Source organism: Nycticebus coucang, chromosome 6, assembly GCF_027406575.1.
Source record: "Nycticebus coucang isolate mNycCou1 chromosome 6, mNycCou1.pri, whole genome shotgun sequence".
Lineage (NCBI taxonomy): Eukaryota > Metazoa > Chordata > Mammalia > Primates > Lorisidae > Nycticebus > Nycticebus coucang.
Genome location: NC_069785.1, coordinates 78,264,585 through 78,287,206, shown reverse-complemented (window position 1 = coordinate 78,287,206; position 22,622 = coordinate 78,264,585). Strand labels below are relative to the sequence as shown.

At 44.5% G+C, this 22,622-nt stretch overlaps 2 protein-coding genes and 1 non-coding gene across 4 annotated transcripts in view; 2 read left to right on the top strand and 1 right to left on the bottom strand.

The window, feature by feature from the left end:
• PTPN9 (protein tyrosine phosphatase non-receptor type 9) overlaps positions 1 to 22,622 on the top strand; it is a 103,262-nt gene that overhangs the window by 12,930 nt on the left and 67,710 nt on the right. The gene's annotated exons all lie outside the window — the stretch shown is intronic.
• LOC128589404 (U6 spliceosomal RNA) lies at positions 8,594 to 8,701 on the top strand. The gene has a single exon (XR_008380994.1). It is a non-coding gene; the product is annotated as a U6 spliceosomal RNA (small nuclear RNA).
• LOC128589115 (40S ribosomal protein S26) lies at positions 9,015 to 9,463 on the bottom strand. The gene has a single exon (XM_053596036.1). The coding sequence runs from the start codon at positions 9,439 to 9,441 to the stop codon at positions 9,094 to 9,096; it is 348 nt and encodes a 115-aa protein (XP_053452011.1). The 5' UTR covers positions 9,442 to 9,463; the 3' UTR covers positions 9,015 to 9,093.

The following is a 22,622-nucleotide window of genomic DNA, read 5'->3' as shown; positions in this document are numbered from 1 at the left end:
ACCTCAAACTTTTGGGCTCAAGCGATTCTCTTGCCTCGGTCTCCCAAGCAGCTGGGACTACAGGCACCTGCCACACAACACGTGGCTATTTTTTAGAGACAAGGTGTTGCTCTGGTTCAGGCTGGTCTTGAACCTGTAAATTCAGGCAATCCACCTGCCTCTGCCTACCAGAGTGCTGGGATTATAGGTGTGAGCCACTGCCTGGCCTCACCCACCAGAATTTTTTCTTTTTTTTTTTTGAGACAGAATCTCACTATGTTGCCCTCAGTAGAATGCTGTGGTGTCACAGCTCACAGCAACCTCAAACTCCTGTGCTTAAGCAATTCTCTTGCCTCAGCCTCCCACGTAGCTGGGACTACAGGCACCTACCACAACGCCTGGCTGTTTTTTGGTTGTAGTTGTCATTGTTGTTTGGCAGGCCCAGGCTGGATTCGAACCCGCCAGCTCTGGTGTATATGGCTGGTGCCTTAGCTGCTTGAGTTACAGGCACTACCTGGTCCTTTATTGATAAAACTTTTTTTTACGGGCGGTGCCTGTGGCTCAGTGAGTCAGGTGCTGGCCCCATATGCCCCGGGTGGCGGGTTCAAACCTGGCCCCGGCCAAACTGCAACCAAAAAAACACCAAAAAACTGTTTTTACTTTAATTGTTTTAGGGATGGATTCTTGCTTTGTCTCCCAGATTGAAGTACAGTGAGTGAGGTGATTATAATTCACTTCAGCTTTCAACTCTTGGCCTCAAGGGATCCTTCTGCCCCAGCCTCCCTAGTGGTTAGGACTACAGGTGTGTACTGCCACATCCAACTAAATTTTTTTTTTTTTTTTTTTTAATTTTTTGTAGTGACAGGATCTCACGGTATTGCCCAGGGTGGTCTTGAACTCCTGGAAGAGATCTTCTCACTTTAGCTTCCCAAATTGTTGGGGTCATAGGCATGAGTAACCACCCTTAGTTTATTTTTAATTGAAACATAGTAATTGTATATATTTATGGGGTATAATGTGACATTTCAATACTGATAGTACACCTCCAGATGTTTCTGAGTGTTGTTATAAAGTGTCTTATTCCTTAAGTGAGTAAGGTGATTATTATGTATCAATACTTTTACTGTTTCATGTTAATGTCAACTGAGAGGAAGTTTTTGTTTTTTTGAGAGGTTTTTATTTTATTTTTAATTTTAATTTTAATTTTTTTGAGACAGAGCCTCAAGCTGTTGCCCTGGGTAGAGTGCTGTGGCATCACAGCTCACAGCAACCTCCAACTCCTGGGCTCAAGCGATTCTCCTGCCTCCATCTCCCAAGTAGCTGGGACTACATGCGCCAGCCACAGTGCCTGGCTATTTTTTGGTTGCAGCTGTCATTGTTGTTTGGCGGGCCCAGGCTGGATTCCAACCTGCCAGCTCAGGTGTATGTGGCTGGTGCCTTAGCTGCTTGAGCCACAGGTGCAGAGCCTTTTTGAGAGGTTTTTAAATAACATGAACAGGAACACAGTTTGTTCAGTCAGCCATCATTTATTGTCTCTTGCTATGTGCCAAGTCATTGTTTAGCCTGGGTTTGGAGCTCACTGTCATTCAGGAACTGCTGTCTGGTTCTCAGTAAAAAATTCTTGAGGTACCCAAGAATTATAGGGTACCCATCCAAGAGGAGGTCTTGTTTTGTTTTGTTTTTTTGCAGTTTTTGGCTGGGGCTGGGGTTGAACCTGCTACCTCCAGCATATGGGGCCAGCGCCCTACTCCTTGAGCCACAGGTGCCACCCAGGAGGTCTTGTTTTATGCAGTAAGATCAGGGACTCAATTTTCTCCTTAGTATACATTGTGAAAAATTCAAAATATGTTTGCTGAAGAATGAGTGAAACTGTATTAAAATAATTTATTTCGGGCGGCGCCTGTGGCTCAGTCGGTAGGGTGCCGGCCCCATATACCGAGGGTGACGGGTTCAGGCCCGGCTCTGGCCAAACTGCAACCAAAAAAAAAAAATAATAATTTATTTCTCGCATAGTTTATGAAGCAGATATTGTTTTCTTTAGGATGATTATCTGTAAGATACATGGATGATATACAGAGGCTTTCAGAGGAGAAGCTCTGAGACTTGTTCTTCTGATTAAGTACAGTGTTCTTTCTAGTGTATTTCATCTACCTTCTTATTTTTGTTTATTTATTTGAAACAGAGCCTCAAGCTGTCGCTCTGGGTAGAGTGCTGTGGTGTCACAGCTTACAGCAACCTCCAACTCCTGGACTTAAGCGATTCTCTTGCCTCAGCCTCCCACGTAGCTGGGAATACAGGTGCCTGCCACAAGGCCTGGCTATTTTCTGGTTGTAGTTGTCATTGTTGTTTTGGCAGGCCTGGGCTGAGTTCGAACCCCACAGTTCTGGTGTATGTGACTGGCACCTTAGCCACTTGAGCTATAGGCACTGAGCCTATCTATTTATTTATTTATTTACTTATTTATTTATTTGAGACAGAGTCATACTTGGTCACCCAGGTAGAGTGCTATGGCATCATAGCTCACACCTCAAACTCTTGGATTCAAGCAATCCTTTTGCCTCAGCCTCCCAAGTAGCTAGGATTATAGGCACCTGACACAACACCCAGCTATTTTTTAGATATGGGGTCTTGCTCTTGCTCAGGGTGGTCTTGAACTCATGAGCTCAGGCAATCCACCAGCCTCGGCCTCCAAGTGCGGAGATTATAGGCGCTGGCCACAGTGCCTGGCCTCATTTCATCTCCCTTTAGCCACATATTTCTTTGTGTGACACTTCTATTTATACACACACATCAGAAACAGATTTGCCTTGGCATATGTAGGTTCAACATTACTGGTTTCTTCAATTCCCCAACTTGCCTGTGGTTTGTTTGTTTGTCTGTCTTTTTGGAGACAGAGTCTCACTCTCTTGACCAGTCTAGAGTGCCATGGCAGTAGTCTAGCTCACAGAGACTTCAGCCTCCTGGGTTCAAGTGAGTTTGCTCCCTCAGCCTCTCAAGGAGCTGGGACTATAGGCATATGCTACCACACCCAGCTAATTTTTTTTATTTCTAGTAGAGATAGGGTCTTGCTAATTTTACTTCAAGTGCTTTCACATGTGATTGCATATCACAGATGAGCTTCCCCTTTCCTTGAAGTTGCACATTGAAACTGTTGAGTAGCTCTGTTACATCTGTCAGAAAGGCAAGGTGCCATTTCCATTCTGCATCATTGAGCTCTGGTACTTTTTTGTTTTTCTAAAGCAGTAAAGCTGTAATCTGTGGGAGTAACTCATAGAAATGTTTCAAAACTCTCCCTGGACTTAGCCAGTGGACTTCTGTGTGGTACGGAACATCTTCACAGGCTACATTTAGCTCAGACAGAAATTCCTGAAATTGTCTGTGGTTTAGTGCATTACTTCTAATGAAGTTAACACAAGATTCCACAGTTTTCATAACAGAGTCCCACTTCAGTGATTTACTACACAGTGCTTGTTGGTGGATGAGGCAGTGTATGGCTATTGGATGAGAATGGTTGTTTGTCCATCTCTTGATTAATGCAAGCAATTACTCCTTTCTTAGACCATGCTAGGAGCACCATCAGTTGTCATGCTGGCTAGTTTTGCCCAGTCCAGCTCCAGACTATTCACAGTTTGGCAAACCTTTTCATAGATATCCTCTCCTGTAGTTGTTGCTTTGATGCTTTGCAGTACAGCAAGCTCTTCTTTGACTTCGAAATAGTCATTCATCCCAAGAATAAAAATTAGAAGTTGTGCAGAATCATGAACATCATTACTTTCGTTGAGTGTCAAGGAAAAATAGGAAAGTTTGTTTGCAGAGTTTTGCAAATGCTGATGCAAATTGTCTCCCATTACTTCAATCCTTTGTGTAATTGAGGGTCCTGAAAGACTCCCTGTACTAAATAAATTGGCCTTCTCTGGACACATCTCTTTGGCAACCGAAAGAAGGCATTCTTTAACAAATTCTCCTTCCACAAATGGTCTGCCAGTGCATGCTATTAGCTTGACAACTTGAAAACTTGCAGTGATGAAGTATTTCGCTGTTTCTGCTTGACAAAAATATTTTGCTGAGTTGTCAATGTATATTTCAGTTTTAATATTTTATCTTTTCTCACTTCTCCAACCACTCATATTTATCTTTATGTTGAGTTTGGTAGTGTTGACACAAATTGTATTCTTTGAACACAGACACTATATCCTGGCATATCAAACACACAGCTCTTTCCTTGTACTGCACGAAAAAGTAATCATAAGTCCACTGTTCTTTGAATATCCTACACTCCAAGTCAATTTTTTTTTTTTTTTTTTTGGTTTTTGGCCGGGGCTAGGTTTGAACCTGCCACCTCCGGCATATGGGATCGGCGCCCTACTCCTTGAGCCACATGTGCCGCCCAACTTCGAGTCAATTTTTCTCTTTCTTGATATCATTGTTTCCTAGGGATTCCAAATTACTATTAGTAAAATAACTATATATATATACACACACACAAAAAAAAAAATTTTTGCACACGTGCTGCAAAAATAATATACCAGCAATAACTTTGCCCACACAGAGACATACAGACTGCACTGCCCATCAGTGCAGTCTGATCAGTGTCACCAATGCAGCCTTGCCAGTCCACATCATTTCAGCCTTGCCAGTGCCCATATGGTGGAACTCCACTTTTACCTCAGGCTCACACTGGTGCCGTGTGGGAACAGGCACGATTACAGAGCCAGTTCCTCCAACACCTTTCCAGTTCACACTACCCTGTGTGAACCGCACTGTGATCTGTGAACTTGCACAGGAATCTGATCGCATGGGTTTTCTCACCCATGTGATCAGATTCCACTGCAGGAAAAAAGAAGGCACATATGCCTTTTTTTCTTCCGAATCTAATGTGAGTTTAGCCATACAAGCTAAACTGAACTCGCACTGCTCAGAGATCGCAGCAGTGTGAACCGGGGCTTACACAGCACACAACATACAACATCATACACAACTGAATAGCAATCAGAATATGAATGCACTTACTGTCAATTAAATTGGGTTTCCTACTCCTCGGCTGTCTGCAAAGCCAGATTAAGTTTCCATGGGACCCTAGGCAGATTACCAGTTTGGGGCCCCCATGTGATAACACTGACTGCTGACCATTTGTGATAACACTGACTGCTGACAATTTGCATTAATACTGAGCGCTAACAATTTGCATTACCACTGAGCACTATTTGCATTACCTCTGAGCTTTGACCATTTGCATTACCTCTGAGCACTGACAATTTGCATTAGCAATGAGTGCTGACTATTTGTGTTATCACTGATGCAACCCCCCTAGAAACCACCCCCAACCAACTAACCAATTTAAAAAAAAAAAGGCGCCCCCATCTGAAAAAAAAGACCTCCTAACTTCAGAAAAAAAAGGCCCCCCCTTAACTGCAAAAAAAGAAAGGCCCTACTAACTGCAAAATAAAAAAAAAATAGACCTCCTAACTTCAAAAAAAAAAAATCCGGGCGGCGCCTGTGGCTCAAGGAGTAGGGCGCTGGTCCCATATGCTGGAGGTGGTGGGTTCAAACCCAGCCTCTGCCAAAAACCACAAAAAAAAGAGAAAAATCCTAACTTGTTCTTACCTGGGTCCTTAGGAAGCAGCAGGCTCTGCACAGGCAACCTGGTGACTCCTCCAATTACACCAGAGACTGAGAGGAAGAGTCAAGAGACAGAGAGAAGGAGTGGAGTCAGAGAGGTGGCGCATATTACACACACACACACACACACACACACTGCGGGCCGGGATGAGTGGGCTGCTAAGCAGGATGGCAAAAACACCTGGCAGGGAGAGACAGAGAGAAGGAGGGGCAGGGAGAGACAGAGAGAAGTGGAGTCGGAGAGTTGGCGCACATTCCACACATGCGCACTGTGGCTCAGGACGAGTCGGCTGCTAAGCATGACAGGCAGGGCAGCAAAAACACTCTGCAGGCCAGGACAAGTCGGCTACTAAGCAAGACAGGCAGCTGTGGCAAAAACACCCAGCGGGTCGGATAAATGTCCTTGGCGGGCCGCATGTGGCCCACTGGCCGTAGATTGAGGACCCCTGATCTAGAGCAATGATTCTCAAAGTGTGTTCCCCAGACCAGTAACATCAGCATCCTCTGGGAGCTTATCAAAAATGCAAATTTTGAAGTCCAACCCTAGATCTACTGAATGAGAAACTCTGGAGGTGGAATCCAATAATCTGTATTATTTTTTTTTGTAGAGACAGAGTCTCACTGTACCGCCCTCTGGTAGAGTGCCGTGGTGTCACATGGCTCACAGCAACCTCTAATTCTTGGGCTTACGCGATTCTCTTGCCTCAGCCTCCCGAGCAGCTGGGACTACAGGCGCCCGCCACAACGCCCAGCTATTTTTTTGTTGCAGTTTGGCCGGGGCTGGGTTTGGACCCGCCACCCTCGGCATATGGGGCCAGCGCCTACTCACTGAGCCACAGGCGCCGCCCAATAATCTGTATTTTAACAAGTCTCCAAGTGCATGCTTAAAATTTGAGAATATATAGGGTGTTGTGGTGGTGGTCAAGAAACCATTGAGAAGTAAGTTTAGACATTGAGGAGGGGAAGTCCTGGATTTACAAGTTGGCTCTGGAACTTTTATTTTTATTATTCTTTTGAGACAGAGTCTCACTTTGTCACCCTTGGTAGAGTGCTGTGGCATCACAGTGCACAGCAACCACAAACTCCTGGGCTTAGGCGATTCTCTTGCCTCAGCCTCTGTAGTAGCTGGGACTACAGGCACCCGCCACAATGCTTGGCTAATTTTTTAGAGATGGGGGTCTCGCTCTGGATCAGGCTGGTCTCAAACCTGTGAGCTCAGACAATTCACCCATCTTGGCTTCCCAAGTGCTGAGGTTACAGGCGTGAGCCACCCGCCCAGCTCTGGAACTTTAGGTATAAGAGCTAGTCGGAACTAGATGAAAGCTCGTGGAATCATTTGATTCAGGACTAGTATCAAACAGAATACTGTTCCCTGGGAGAGGAACAATAAGGCAAGATTCTCAGTGACTAGCATTTATCATGGTTTCTCTCATCCAAATAAAGAGCAGATCCTCTATCCACTTGAGAAATAAAAATGAAACCAAGATGTCTGCATCATTAAAAAGAGGGTTTTGAGACACCTGATGTCCTCTGCAGATGGCATTCCCTTGGCTTCCAAGGGAGTATTGAATGAAATTGGACACAGGCTTGTTCTGATTCAGCCAGGAAAACTTGCCAACTTTGACAAGGCTATTCCACAGGGAAGCTCATGTTACTCCAGTGTTAGTTGCCTTAAAAATCTGGATCTAGGAGTTACCAGATTTTACTGTCTGGGTTCTGCCAGAAAGCTGAGCTCAGTTCTAATTGGAATTGAAAATGGGACATTGCAGTAAGGATGGCCAGAATGCAGGCAGCTTTTCAAGATTTCATTATTTGTAGGTTTGCAAATGGCCTCTTAGGTACAATAAGCTGCTCAACTTGTACTATTTTATGAGTGTGTATTATGTTTTTTCCTGAGTTTATGTCAGAGCCTCCTTGGATTTGAAAGTATCCATCTAGTGTGTTTAAAATAGCTGAAGTCTGAGATTAGCTTCTGGGATGACTGATGTTGCCTAATTGTAGATTCCTGACCAGTTGCATTCCTTTGTGAGAGTAATGGAGCTCTGGGTAAAGGGGACATTGAGGAAGAGTCCTGTGTTTTTGAGTATATGACTAAGACTCAGGATTGATTTTGTTACCTAGGGCACAAGGTTGGGTTTCAGTTTCAGGAAGAAAGCAGGGGGCCAGTTAGATTTGGTGCAGATTAGCAGCAGGTCTAATCTGCAGGCCAGGGTCAGGTAAGTACAAAGTCTAACATATCAGTCCTAGATTTTTTTTTTTTTTTTGAGATAACGTCTCATTCAGTTGCCATGGGTAGATTGCCCTGGTGTCATAGCTCACAGGAACTTCAAACTCTTGTGTTTGAATAATCCTTGTCTCAGCCTCCTAAGTAGCTGGGACTACAGGGTGCCCATCACTACACCTGGCTAGTTTTTCTTTTCTTTCTTTTTTTTTTTTTTTGAGACAGAGTCTTACTTGTTGTCCTCAGTAAATTGTAGTGTCACAGCTCACAGCAACCTCTGACTCTTGGGCTTAAGCAATTCTCCTGCCTCAGCCTCCCAAGTAGCTGGGACTATAGGTGCCTGCCACAACGCCCGGCTATTTTTTTGCGCCCATTGTTTTTTTTCAACTGGCCTGGACCAGGTTCGAACCCACCAGCTTCGGTGTATGTGGCCGGCGCCCTACCCACTGAGCTACCTTAGTTTTTCTATTTTTAATAGAGATGAGGTCTCACTCTTGCTCAGGCTGGTCTGAAACTCCTGAGCTCTGGGCCTCCCACAGTGTAGGATTATAGGCATGAGCCAGGTCCTAGAATTTTAGACTAGAAGTCCTCAAGTCACTTCTGTCAGATCCTCTTGCCTTAGGAGACTAGGGCAAAATTGAATCTCAGGGATGTGTGAGGAGGCAATATATGAGAATGAATGTGTTATTGAGGGATAGAGATGGAAACAGTTGTTAGATAGCTTCACTTGTATGGAGTGGAGGGAATAATAGACCCAGGAGGAAAGGGGCTAGTGTGCTTACTTCAGGAACACATATGCTCAAATTGGAATGCTGCAGAGAAGATTAGCATGACTACTGTACAAGGATGACATGCAAAATTCATGAAGCGTTCCGTATGTTTTAAATTTTATTTATTTATTTTTTGTTTTATTTTATTTTTAAGAGATAGAGTCTCACTCTATCGCCCTTGACAGAGTACTGTGGCGTCACACAGCTCACAGCAACCTCCAACTCTTGGGCCTAGGTGATTCTCTTGCCTCAGCCTCCCGAGTAGCTGGGACTACAGGTGCCTGCCACAATACCTGGCTATTTTTTTTTGCAGTTTGGCCGGGCCAGGTTTGAACCCACCACTCTCAGTATATGGGCTGAGCCACATACACTGCCTGAAGCGTTCCATATTTTATTTTATATTATTTATTTATTTATTTATTTTATTTTTTTTTTTAAGTATAATTTCCATTTTATTTTTTTCCCAAAGGATAGTTATTCTTCAGTCCTCAAGAACTCAACTCCTTACATGGGCTTTGGTGGAGGTCTTGGGGCAGCACCCGCAGGTCTAAATCTGGGTGGAGGTGTTCGGTCCTTGCGGGCTTCCCGAGAACGGTTCCTGACTACCTTGCTGTGAATGGCACAACTCACACAGTAATGTAGCTTCACATAGAGCTTGGGAAGCACATAAGCGTCGAAGACACTCGCTTCAGAAATATCCCTCACAGCCGCGGCCTCCACTATGTTCCGAATGACGAACTTCTTTATAGCTTTGTCTTTGGGAACGCATCGGGCGCAGTTCGTGCAGCGAATAGGTTGCACATGGCCACGACCCTTTTTGGCACGACCGTTGTTCCTTCTTTTCTTTGTCATCTTCAAAGCAAGGACGCGAAAGAGCTATTTTATATTATTTATTTATTTATTATTTTGAAATAGTCTCACTATGTTGCCCTCAGTAGAGTGCTGTGGCATCACAGCTCACAGCAACCTTAAACTCTTGGGCTTAAGCAATTCTCTTGCCTCAGTCTCCCAAATAGCTGGGGCTACAGGTGCCGGCCACAATGCCCAGCTGTTGTTGTTATTTTATTAACCCTGTTTCCCCCAAAATAAGACATCCTCCGAAAATAAGACCTACTTACAGGAAAGATAAGACGTCCCCTGAAAATAAGACCTAGCGCATCTTTGGGAGCACACCTTAAAATAAGACCCTTTCTTATTTTCGGTGAAACAGGGTATTTTTATTTTTTATTTTTATTTTGCAGTTTTTGGCCGGGACTGGGTTTGAACCCGCCACCTTCAGCATCTGGGGCCAGCACCCTACTCCTTGAGCCACAAGAGTCGCCTTCAGCTATTTTTTTAGAGGCAGGGTCTTCCTCTGACTCTGGCTGGTTTGGAACCTATGAGCTCAGGCAATCCACCTGCCTTGTTCTTTTTTACACAGGGGCTCATTCTGTTACCTAGGACAGTGCAGTGGCATTATCATAGCTGACTGCAACCTCTACCTCCTGGACTCAAATGAACCTCATGCCTTAGCCTCATGATGAGCTAGGACTACAAGTGTGTGCTACAATGTCTCACTACCTTTGACATTTTTAGTGGAGACAGTTTCTCAATATTGCTCAGACTGGTCTCAAACTCCTAGACTGGTGCTGAAATCACAGGCATGAGCCATCATGCCTGGCCTAGTCTTTTTCCTTGGTCTGGATTAAGTGCAGTGTGATAGTTCCCTCATCCTTTTCTTTTTCTTTGTTTTTTCTTTTTTCCCCCTTTGGAGACAGAGTCTCACTGTGTTGCCCTTGGTAGAGTGCTATGGCATCACAGCTCACAGCAACCTCAAACTCTTGGGCTTAAGTGATTCTCTTGCCTCAGCCTCCCAAGTAGCTCGGAGTATAGGGGCCTGCTGCAATACCTGGCTATTTTTTTGTTGCAGTTGTCATTGTTGTTTAGCAGGCCTGAGCTGGGTTTGAACCCTCCAGCCTCGGTGCATGTAGCTGGTGCCTTAACCACTGTGTTACAGGCGCTGAGCCCCCTCATCCTTTTCAAATGAAACTGCCAGGAAGAATTTGTTAGGCTTTCTGTCTTCTCTTTTTTTTTTTTTTTTTGCAGTTTTTGGCCAGTGCTGGGTTTGAACGCACCACTTATGGCATATGGGGCCAGTGTCCTACTCCTTTGAGCGACAGGTGCTGCCCTTCCCTCCTTTTTTTTTTTTCTTTAAGGTAAATCTGATATTCAGCAAATGTCAAAGTGCTTGAAGTTTCCTATTTCTTTTTTCTTTTGGCAGTTTTTGGCCAGGACTGGGTTTGAACCTGCTACCTCCAGTATATGGGGCTGGTGCCCTACTCCTTGAGCCACAGGCGCCTCCTGAAGTTCCCTATTTCTATAACATCATTTCTCATTATGCCAGTCTTAGGATGTGAGTCAAGAAGACAATCCATATTTTTCATTACTGAGCAGTCTGATGGGTGATTCCAAAATAAGTGTATCACATCCATATCTCTCCTTTGTCCTCATTTAGAAGTTCTCAAGTAGTTTATGGATTTCTCCTGGTTAATAGCATTTTGAGGTGTGCTGCCATTCCACTTGTCCTCTTTTTTTTTTTTTGAGACAGGGTCTCACTTGGTCACCTTTGGTAGAGTGCTCAAACTCTTGGGTTCAAGTGATTCTCTTGTCTCAGCCTCCCACATAGCTGCCACTACAGGCGCCTGCCACAGTGCCTGGCTATCTTTCAGAGATGGGGTCTCACTCTTGCTTAGGTTGGTCTTGAACTTGTAAGCTCAGACAGTCCACCCACCTCGGCCTCCCGAGTGCTGGGATTATAGGCATGAGCCACCGCACCCAGCCCACTTTCCCTTTTAAGATTTGAATGATAGGCTTGACACCCATAGTTTAGTGGTTAGGGTGCTGACCACATACACCAAGGCTAGCGAGTTTGAACCCGGACCATACCTGCTAAACAACAATGACACCTGTAACAAAACAATAGCTGGGTGTTGTGGCAACCACCTGTCGTCCCAGCTATTTGGGAAGCTGAGGCAAGAGAATCTTAAACCCAAGACGTTGAGGTTGCTATGAGCTATGACGCCATGGCACTCTACTGAGGGCGACATAGTGAGACTATGTCTCAAAAAAACATATATATATGTGTATTTATATTTATGAATTCTCATTCATCGACATACTGTGTTCACAAATCCACTAAGCTCAGATTGTTATGGGTAGGGAGCATGTCTTATTTTATAAAATCCCTAAAGTTGGCTCAGCGCCTATAGCTCAGCAGCTAGAGCCCCGGCCACATACATCGGGGCTGGGGGTTTCAAACCCTGCCAGGGCCTGCCAAACAACAATGACAACTACAACCCCCCCCCCCAACCCAAAAGTTACTTTAAATTATTTTATTTTGTGTATGATTATAGATGTCTAAAGATACTGACAATTTAATTCCCAGTCATTCTCTTTTATGCCTTTTCTTATGTTATTCCTGATAGTCTTTCCCAGTTTTATCTGAGAATTTTTCCTATCTCCTTCTCTATTTTTAATTTTAAGTTCTCATAATCAGATTGGTAAGTATTCAAATATGTTCTCCCTGCCTTCTGTAAATAGCACTCTTTTAGCCAATCAAGAGCTTATTGGTTAGTCTATTTATCAGAATGGTGTTACTGTTCTTAGCCTTGGCTATGTAGTATGGCGTAGAAGACATGCATGGCTCCTGCACCTCCCAACCTTACATCTTAGTAGGAGCAGTTAGAGAATAACATAAGCTTTTATAATACTATGTAGTCAGTGCCTCGCTGGAAAGCAGTAGAAATTTATAGGATGAAGTAGGATTAAGGCTAACCTAAAGAATAAATAGGAATATGCCAGGTTTGAGGGGGAAGGAGAAGAGGAAAAAATCTTCTGGCATCATCTGGAAAGCCAACTCCACTTTATTTATTCATTCATTCATTTTTATTTTATTTTTTTGAGACAGAGTTTCATTATGTCGCTCTTGGTAGAGTGCTGTGGCATCACAGCCCACAGCAATCTCCAACTCTTGGGCTTAAGTGATTCTCTTGCCTCAGTCTCCCAAGTAGCTGGGACTACAGGCACGCACCACAATGCCCAGCTATTTTTTTGTTGTAGTTGCCATTGTTGTTTGGCAGGCCTGGACTGGGTTCGAACCCACCAACACCAGTGTATATGGCCAGAGCCCTAGCCACTGGGCTACAGGCTCCAAGCCCCAACTCCACATTATTGACAGCCATTCAAATTCCTCCTTTCTTTCCCAAAGTGCCAGCTATCAGAAGAGAGGCAAAAATTGTTACTAAAAGGCACCTCCCTCCCCCTAGGTCTGCCAAGTCATTTAGAGTTTAGGCCCTCAGACTTTCCAGATTTCTTCCAGTTATATGGTTTACCCCCTTATTAAACAGCTAGAATGTATAGCCATTGCCAGTGTTCAGCTTCTTCCATATGCAGTGACCAGCTACTGTTGTTTCCCTCTGGGAACCTGGATGACTCTGCTTTTGTTGATGGGTGAGGAGCTTCCTGTTTATTCTCCAGATTTTTTTTATTTTTCTATGTTTCTTTTCTGCCTCTCAACCTCTTGGCATGGATTTTCTCCTGTGATGATTTAGAATTGTTCACATCCTTGTTCTCTTGTTGAATTATTTCCTCTCGTCTTTGGGAGTTCTTCGTCTTCTTTGGTAAGTTCTGCCTGGAGAGTGGTTTTTAAGCCTGAGAGGAGAGATGCCAGTTTATTTTTAGTAAATCTGCTATTGACAAATGCCTCCAGCAGGAAAGTGAATGTGGCACACTTCCTGCACTGCCTTGAAGGATTCCTGTCTGGGGTTAGGGGTTATAAAAGCAGCTGTAATCCTTTACTCCTTTTTAGAGTTCTGTATAGAGTACATGGGGCCAGTGCTCTAACCATTGAGCTACAGGCACTCAGCTATATCAGCAAACTTAATATTGTTTGGTGGCATAGTTTAATGGTTTAAAAGGTATTATGTTCAGGGGTGGCGCCTGTGGCTCAGTGGGTAGGGCGCCAGCCCCATATGCCAAGGGTGATGGGTTCAAACTGCAACAAAAAAATAGCCAGGCGTTGTGGCGGTTGCCTGTAGTTCCAGCTACTTGGGAGGCTGAGGCAAGAGAATCACCTAAAACTCAGGAGTTGGAGGTTGCTGTGAGCTGTGATGCCACAGCACTCTACTGAGGGTGACAAAGTGAGATGCTGTCTCTACAAAAAAAAAAGGTATTATGTTAAAAAATTCCTATTATATGAATTTACTTAAGGGCTATATAAAATTAATATATTTGGTGTTTATTTTTATCTTTTGAGTAGATACTACAGTAAGATTAAAGTTAAAAACAGTACTGGGTAGTGCCTGTGGCTTAGTGAGTAGGATGCCGGCTGCATATACCGAGGGTGGCGGGTTCAAACCCAGCCCCTGCCAAACTGCAACAAAAAAATAGCCGAGTGTTGTGGCGGGTGCCTGTAGTCCCAGCTACTTGGGAGGCTGAGGCAAGAGAATCACCTAAGCCCAAGAGCTGGAGGTTGCTGTGAGCTGTGACAGCACAGCACTCTACTAAGGGCGACAAAGTGAGACTTTGTCTCTAAAAAAAAAAATTAAAAAACAGTTCAAAAAGGAATATGGAAAATATTAATTTTAGCAGCACCTCTCTCACTAGTTTTTCTTTCTTTCTTTTTTTTTTTTTTTTTGAGACTGAGCCTCAAGCTGTCACCCTGGGTAGAGTGCCATGGCATCACAGCTCACAGCAACCTCCAACTCCTGGGCTCAAGTGATTCTCCTGCCTCCACCTCCCACGTAGCTGGGACTACAGGCACCTGTCACAATGCCCGGCTATTTTTTTGGTTGTAGCTGTCATTATTGTTTGGCGGACCCTGGCTGTATTCGAACCCACCAGTTCAGGTGTATGTGGCTGGCGCCTTAGCCACTTGAGCCACAGTTTCTTTTTTTTTTTTTGGAGACAAAGTCTTACTTTGTCACCCTTGGTAGAGTGCTGTGGCATCACAGCTCACAGCAACCTCCAACTCCTGGGCCCAGGAGATTCTCTTGCCTCAGCCTCCTGAGTAGCTGGGACCACAGGCGCCTGCCACAACGCCCGGCTATTTTTTGTTGCATTTGGGCCGGGGCTGGGTTGGGACCGGCACCCTACCCACTGAGCCACCGTTGCCGCCTTATAAAGTTTTACTTTAACAAATGAAGGGATTGAATTGCCTTCTTTACTGTAATATGTGATTAATGCTGTCTTAGTGTAGAAGGGAACTATGAGCCAAGGAAGACAGAAATGTTCAAAAGGAATAGAACATTTTCTGCTCTGTCTGGTATTGGAGACAGGCTCTTCCTGATCTTTCACACTTGGCTGGTGGAGTGTTGATAAACCTTAGCCGTTCACTTCCTCTGGTAGGAAGTCATTAACACTGAGGAGCTTTTCATGTTTAATAGTTCAATTAACTCTGGCCCTCCATGTTGCCTGAAGCTTTGGACTCCATGGAAAGCTTCACTTCAACCCTGGTTTCCTGTTGTTCAGTTTCCAGTATGATGTTAATCCTTGTTCTTATGTAATTCTTGATGTAATAGATGGAAGGGTCCCACCGTCTAAGACTCATTCCCATTTGGTTTCATCAAAACAGTGGGTGGTGGGCCTTTCTTCATGGTTATTTTGCCTTAGCATTTCTGATGAGATTTGTAGGGCTTTGAGTTTGAAGTTCTCTTGGTCTCTTAATAGGTGAAAGAAAGATTTTCTGTCTTGTACCACATAGATACCAGAATAAAGAGTCCTGTAGTATGTGTTATCTTTTAAAGTTAGAAAGTTTTTGTATATTCACTGTGATAGGTTCTGTACTGGATGTTTAAGTAGTAGGTTCTGAGTTCTAAAAATACTGTTACCCAGGTTGCTGGGAGTCATGCTATTAATGATTTATCTTTTGTAAACAAATTATATTTACTCTTTCCCCATGAAAGGGACTTGGTATTTAGGAGAGAAGACTTAAGTGGAGAGCTATTGGAAGGGGGAAATGTTTACCTGTTTGAATACGTAAACTTATGAATTGTAGTCATGTTTTATTTATTAGGAAGTATGAAATACAGAGTTTCTTATAGCTAAGGACTCAGCAAAGTACAGGGAAAAAAATCAGAGCCATTAAAATACCCCGTAATTTCTCTACCTTTGTCAAGGAAAGTGTCAGAATCAAAAACAAATAAAAATACAACTGACTTTTTTTTTTTTTTTTTTGTAGAGACAGAGTCTCACTTTATGGCCCTCGGTAGAGTGCCGTGGCGTCACACAGCTCACAGCAACCTCCAACTCCTGGGCTTAGGCGATTCTCCTGCCTCAGCCTCCTGAGTAGCTGGGACTACAGGCGCCCGCCACAACGCCTGGCTATTTTTTTGTTGCAGTTTGGCCGGGGCTGGGTTTGAACCCGGCGCCCTGCTCACTGAGCCACAGGCGCCGCCTGACTTATTTTTTTTTTTTTTGAGACAGAGCCTCAAGCTATTGCCCTGGGTAGAGTACAGTGGCATCACAGCTCATAGCAACCTCCAACTCCTGGGCATTACGCAATTCTCTTTCCTCAGCCTCCTAAGTAGCTGGGACTACAGGCGCCCAACACAACGCCTGGCTATTTTTTGCGGGGGGTTGGGGGAGCGGTTGTAGTTGTCATTGTTGTTTGGCAGGCCTGGACTGGATTCCAACCCGCCAGCTCTGGTGTATGTGGCTGGCGCCTTAGCCGCTTGAGCTATAGGCGCCGAGCCACAACTGACTTTTTAAAGAAAATTGGTCCATGGAAATAGAGCAAATGCTGTATATAGACAGTAAAGGAAAAGAAGTAGGAATCAACTAGACTTGAATGCTCTTTAAATACTTAAAAAAAAATAACATGAGGCTGGTTCGGTGCCCATAGCACAGTGGTTACGGCGCCAGCCACGTGCACCAAGGTTGGCAAGGTGAGCCCAGCCGGGACCAGCTAAACAACAATGACAACTGCAAGAAAAAAATAATGGGACATTATGGTGGGCACCTGTAGTCCCAGCTACTTGGAAGGCTGAGGCAAGAGAATCGCTTAAGCCCAAAGGTTTGAGGTTGCTGTGTACTGAGGGTGACATAGTGAGACTATCTCAAACAAGAAACAAAAAACAGGCTCGGCACCTGTAGCTCTAGTGGCCAGGGCACCAGCCACATACACCGGAGCTGGTGGGTTTGAATCCCTGGGCCTGCCAAACAGCAATGACAACTGCAACCAAAAAATAGCTGGGCGTTGTGGCAGGCTCCTGTAGTCCCAGCTACTTGGGAGGCTGAGGCAAGAGAATCGCTTAAGCCCAGGAGTTGGAGGTTGCTGTGAGCTGCGACATCATGGCACTCTACATAAGGTGACAACTTGAGACTCTGTCTCAAAAAAAAAAAAAAAGATAAACATACAAAAAACAAACAAAAAAACCAAACATGAGGCTGGATTTGGTGGCTTACTACCTGTACTCCTAGCACTTTGGAAGGCCCAGGCAAAAGCATCCCTTGTGGTCAAGAGTTCAAGATCAGGCTGGGCAATATAGGAAGATCCTGTCTGAAAAAAAAAATTATCTGGGCCTTGTAGGGATCAGGGCTAAACCTGCCCTTTTCCCTTTGGTTGGTTTGCTGAAAGATCAACTCACAATTATGGTAGATAAATGAAAGAAAGGTTCATTTCCAAATACCATGCCCATGGGGGCAATCACAAGAATGATTATCCAAAGTCTCAGTGATGGTCAGAGACTTTTATAGATGCCTTTTTGAAAGGAGGAGAGATAATATGGAAAGTATTGGTGCAGCAAATGGTTGTTAGAGGGGGATATGTGTAGATGGGTAAAAACAGATTGATTTGTAGATTAACCTGAGAGACAGGTCTGTGGTTCAACTGACCTTAGGGCCAGGAATGTTAACGTGTAATAAGGAAGTCAGCAGCCTCTTCTGATTCTAAATCAGTTTACTCAGGTTTTATGTAGATAGAAGAGAGCCCTCTTCCAATGCTCTGATCACAAATGACCTTTTTCCTTGTGACAGAGTCTTACTTTGTCCTCCTCCATAACTGAAGGCTGTGGTTTCATAGTTCATAGCAACCTCAAAATCTTGGGCTCAAGCAGATTCTCTTATCTCGGCGTCCCAAGTAGCTGGGACTACAGGTGCCTTCCACAACACCTGGCTGTTTTTTAGAGATGAGGTCTCGCACTTTTTTAGAGATGAGGTCTCAAACCTGTGAGATTAGGCAATCTCTTTGCCTTGGCCTTCCAGAGTGCTAGGATTATAGGCGTGGGTCACCGTGCCCAGCCTATGAATGGGCTTTAATTAAAAATATTCTTTTATTCTTTTTTTTTTTTTTTTTGTAGTTTTTGGTTGGGGCTGGGATTGAACCCACCACCTCCGACATATGGGGTTGATGCCTTACTCCTTTGAGCCACAGGCACCGCCTAAAAATATTCCTTATACCAAGGAATCTCATTTTGGAGTGAAATTTCCTATTTCTTTCATTAGTGGCACATGCCTGTAGTTGCAACTACTCTAGAAGCTAAGATGGGAGGATTGCTTGAGCCCAGGGTTGGAGTTTACAGTGAACTATGATTGCTTAAGCCCAAGAGTTTGAGGTTGCTATAAACTGTGATGCCATGTCACTCTACCCGAGGGCACCATAGTGAATCTGTGTCTCAAAAAAAAAAAAAAAATTTAGCCAGGCCTGGTGGGGTACGCCTGTAGTTCTAGCTACTCTGGAGGCTGAGCCAGGAGGATTACTTGAGCATAAGAGTTAGTAGGAGGTTGCCATGAGCTGTGATCCCACTATTGCATTCTTGTCTGGGTGACAGAGCAAGACCTTGTCTTAGTTGTAAAAAATGGGGCGAGGCACGGTGGCTCACACCTGTAATCATAGCATTCTGGGAGGTTGAGATAGGTGGTAGATTGCTTGAGCTCAAGAGTTCAAGACTGGTCTGAGCAAGAGCAAGACTCCATGTCTACTAAAAATAGAAAAACTAGCAGGGCGTAATGGCAGGCATTTGTAGTCCCAGCTTCTTGAGAGGCTGAGACGAGGATCGCTTGAGCCCCAAGAGTTTGAGGTTGCTGTGAGCTATGACGCCACAACACTACCCAGGGTGACAGATTGCGACTGTGTCTCAAAATAAAAAATTAAAAAATTGGCTCAGCACCTATTGCTCAGTGGTTACAGTGCCAGCCACATACATCAGGGCTGGCGGGTTCAGACCTGACCTGGGCCTGCTAAACAACCATTACAACTACAACAACAACAAAAATAGCTGGGTGTTGTGGCGTGGGCTTATAGTCCCAGCTACTTGGGAGGCTGAGGCAAGAGAATTTCTTAAGCCCAAGAGTCTGAGGTTGCTGTGAGCTGTGACGCTACAGCACTCTACTGAGGGCAACATAATGAGACTCTGTCAAAAAAAAAAAAAGTTATGTAACCATTACAACCATCCATCTCCATAACTGTTTTCATCTTGTAAAACTGAAATTCTAGGGTGGTGCCTGTGGCTCACTGAGTAAGGCGCCAGACCCATATACCAAGGGTGACGGGTTCAAACCCGGCCCCAGCCGAACTGCAACAAAAACATAGCTGGGCGTTGTGGTGGGCACCTGTACTCTCAGCTACTTGGGAGACTGAGGCAAGAGACTCACCTAAGCCCAAGAGTTGGAGGTTGCTGTGAGGGTGATAAAGTGAGACTTTGTCTCTACCAAAAAAACCACAAAATTCTATATCCTTTTGTATTATATTGGGAAGTTTTGTTTTTGTTTTTGTAGTTTTTGGCTGGGGCTGGGTTTGAACCCACCACCTCTGGTATATGGGGCCGGTGCCCTACTCCTTGAGCCACAGGCACCACCCTGTATACCTGTTTAAACAGTGCCTATCCATTTCCCCTTACTGCTAGACCCTGGAAGCTGCTGTTCCTATGATTTTGACTACTCTTAAGTACTTCAGATAAAGGGAATCATATAGTATTTGTCCTTTGTGACTGGTTTATTTTACACAACATAGTGATCTCCAGGTTCATCTATGTTGTAGCATATGTCAGAATTTCCTTTTTTTATAGACTGTAGAGTATCCATTATGTGTATATTCCACATTTTGCTTAATCATTCATCTGTCCCTGAACACTTGGGTTGCTTTTATGATATATTTTCATATGTTGAACCATTCTTGCTTTCTGTCCTTGTATCCAATACTTGGTCATGGCATATAATTCTGTTAATATGCTGGTGAATTTGGTTTGCTAGTTTTTTTTTTTTTTGAGACAGAGTCTCACTTTGTCACCCTTGGTAGAGTGTCGTGGAGTCACAGCTCATAGCAACCTCCAACTCTTGGGCTTAGGCGATTCTCTTGCCTCAGCCTCCTGAATAGCTGGGACTACAGCTGCCCGCCACAACACCTGGCTATTTTTTTTGTTGCAGTTGTCACTGCTGTTTTAGCCGGCTGGGGCTGGGTTTGAACCCACTACCCTCAGTATATGGGACCAGCGCCCTACTCACAGACCCACAGGCACCGCCGTGGTTTGCTAGTTTTACTCATTCGTTTATTCATTCATTTTTGTAGAGACAAGGTCTAACTGTGTTGCCCAGGTGGTCTCAAATTCTTGGGCTCGAGTGATCCTCCCACCTTGGACATTCAAAGTGCTGGGATTACAGGCATGTGCTCCTGTGCCAGGGCTGTTAGTATTTTGATGAGGATTTTTGCATCATTGTTCATAAGGTATATTTGTCTGTAGTATTCTTTTTTTGTAGTGTCTTTGGCTTTGGTATCAGGGTAATTCTGTCCTTACAGAATGGGTTAGGAAATTTTCTTTTTAACTATTTGGAAAACTTTGAGAATGATTGGCAAAATTCAGTACCTGAAGTTCTTAAATGTTTGGTAGAATTTGCCAGTGAAGCCATCTGGTTCAGGGCTTTTCTTTGTCAGGAGATTATTTTTTTCTTATTTATTTATTTAATTTATTTCTATTGTTGGGAATTTCTAAGGAGAGTTTTTTTTTTTTTTTTTTTGAGACAGAGTTTCATTATATCGCCCTTGGTAGAGTGCTGTGACATCACAGCTCACAGCAACTTTCAACTCTTGGGTTGAAGGTTGGCTTAAGCCATTTTCTTACCTCTGCCTTCCAAGTAGCTGGGACCACAGGTGCCCACCACAATGCCTGGCTTTTTTTTTTTTTTTTAAAGGGACAGTTTCATTTTGTTGCCCTCGGTAAAGTGCCATGACATCAGCTCACAGCAACTTCCAGCTCTTGGGCCTAGGCGATTCTCTTGCCTCAGCCCCCCGAGTAGCTGAGACTATAGGCACCTGCCACAATGCCCGGCTATTTTTTGTTGCAGTTTGGGGGCCAGCGCCCTACTCACTGAGTTACAGGCGCTGCCCCTCTCAGGAGATTTTTGATATTTATTCAGTCTCCTTACTTATTCAGGCTTCTCTTTCTTCATGATTTACTCTTGGTAGGTTTTTTTTTTTTTTTTGAGACAGAGCCTCAAGCTGTTGCCCTAAGTAGAGTGCAATGGCACCACAGCTCACAGCAACCTCTAACTCCTGGGCTCAAGTGAGTCTCCTGCCTCCACCTCCGAAGTAGCTGGGACCACAGGTTTCCGCCACAACTCCCAGCTGTTGTTTAGTTGCAGCTGTCATTGTTTGGCAGGCCCCAGGCTGGATTCAGGCCCAGGCTGGATTCCAACTCACGAGCTCAGGTGTATGTGTCTGGCGCCTTAGCCACTTGAGCCACAGGCGCTGAGCCTCTTGGTAGGTTTTGTGTTTTTAGGGTTTTATCCATTTTGTCTAGGTTATCTAAGTTGGTGGTGTTTTATGAGTTTTTTTTTGTTTGTTTGTGGGTCAGAGTCTCACTTTAACGCCCTCGGTAGAGTGCTGTGGCGTCACACAGCTCATAGCAACCTCCAACTTCTGGGCTTAGGAGATTCTCTTGCCTCAGCCTCCCCAGTAGCTGGGACTACAGGCGCCCACTACAACGCCTGGCTATTTTTTTGTTGTAGTTTGGCTGGGGCCAGGTTCGAACCTGCCACCCTCGGTATGTGGGGGCCAGTGCCCTATTCACGGAACCACAGGCGCCACCCATTTTATGAGTTTTTTTTTTTGTAGAGACAGAGTTTCACTTTATGGCCCTCGGTAGAGTGCCATGGCATCACACAGCTCACAGCAACCTCCAACTCCTGGGCTTAAGCAATTCTCTTGCCTCAGCCTCCCGAGTAGCTGGGACTACAGGCGACTGCCACAACACCTGGCTTTTTTTGTTGTTGTTGCAGTTCAGCCGGGGCCGGGTTTGAACCTGCCACCCTCGGCATATGGGGCCGGCGTCTTACCGACTGAGCCACAGGTGCCTCCCGAGTATTTTTAACAGAAAATCGTGATGTGCTTTTGAAAGGGCGGCACTTGACCGGCAGAGATCTTACAGACCACCAAGGCTTGTAGGAAAGGTTTTGTTTTTTTTTTTGTAGAGACAGAGTCTCACTTTATAGCCCTCGGTAGAGTGCCGTGGCATCACACAGCTCACAGCAACCTCCAACTCCTGGGCTTCAGCAATTCTCTTGCCTCAGCCAGGAAAGGTCTTTATTGGTGAGGGAGGGATGCTGCAGAGCAGCACCAAGGAGGAGAGAGAAGAGAGAGGGGAGAGAAAAGAGAGAGGGGCGGGGAGAGAGTGCACGTTTATATAAGTTTGGTTAGAGGAAGTCTTAGAATGGTGATGGTGACAGGATGGTAGAATAGCCAATAAGGAGTTACTGCTCTGGCAGGAAGAGTCATCAGGGGCAGGCCATAAGTTTGAAATTTTCAGCGGGTATCTGTAAGTTTAAGAGTGAGACAGCTAGTCTTGGTCAGTCAGTCAGGAAGGGGCTTTCTGGGGGAGATGCTTTCTCTGGGGCAATTACCTAACAGCTTTGGTGATTGTATAGTGGTTCAGTAGACCCACCATAATTTGCTCATTTTTAAATATATGGTTATATAAGTTATTTCTCATATTTTCTCCTGAGAAACGATGCTGCAAAATGAATGTATGTAGTGAATCCATTATCCAAAACCAAATATTCATCAA

What these genes read in the sequence shown, in the direction of transcription:
- LOC128589115 (XM_053596036.1), bottom strand. Translation starts at nt 9,441, where the DNA reads ATGACAAAGAAAAGAAGGAACAACGGTCGTGCCAAAAAGGGTCGTGGC.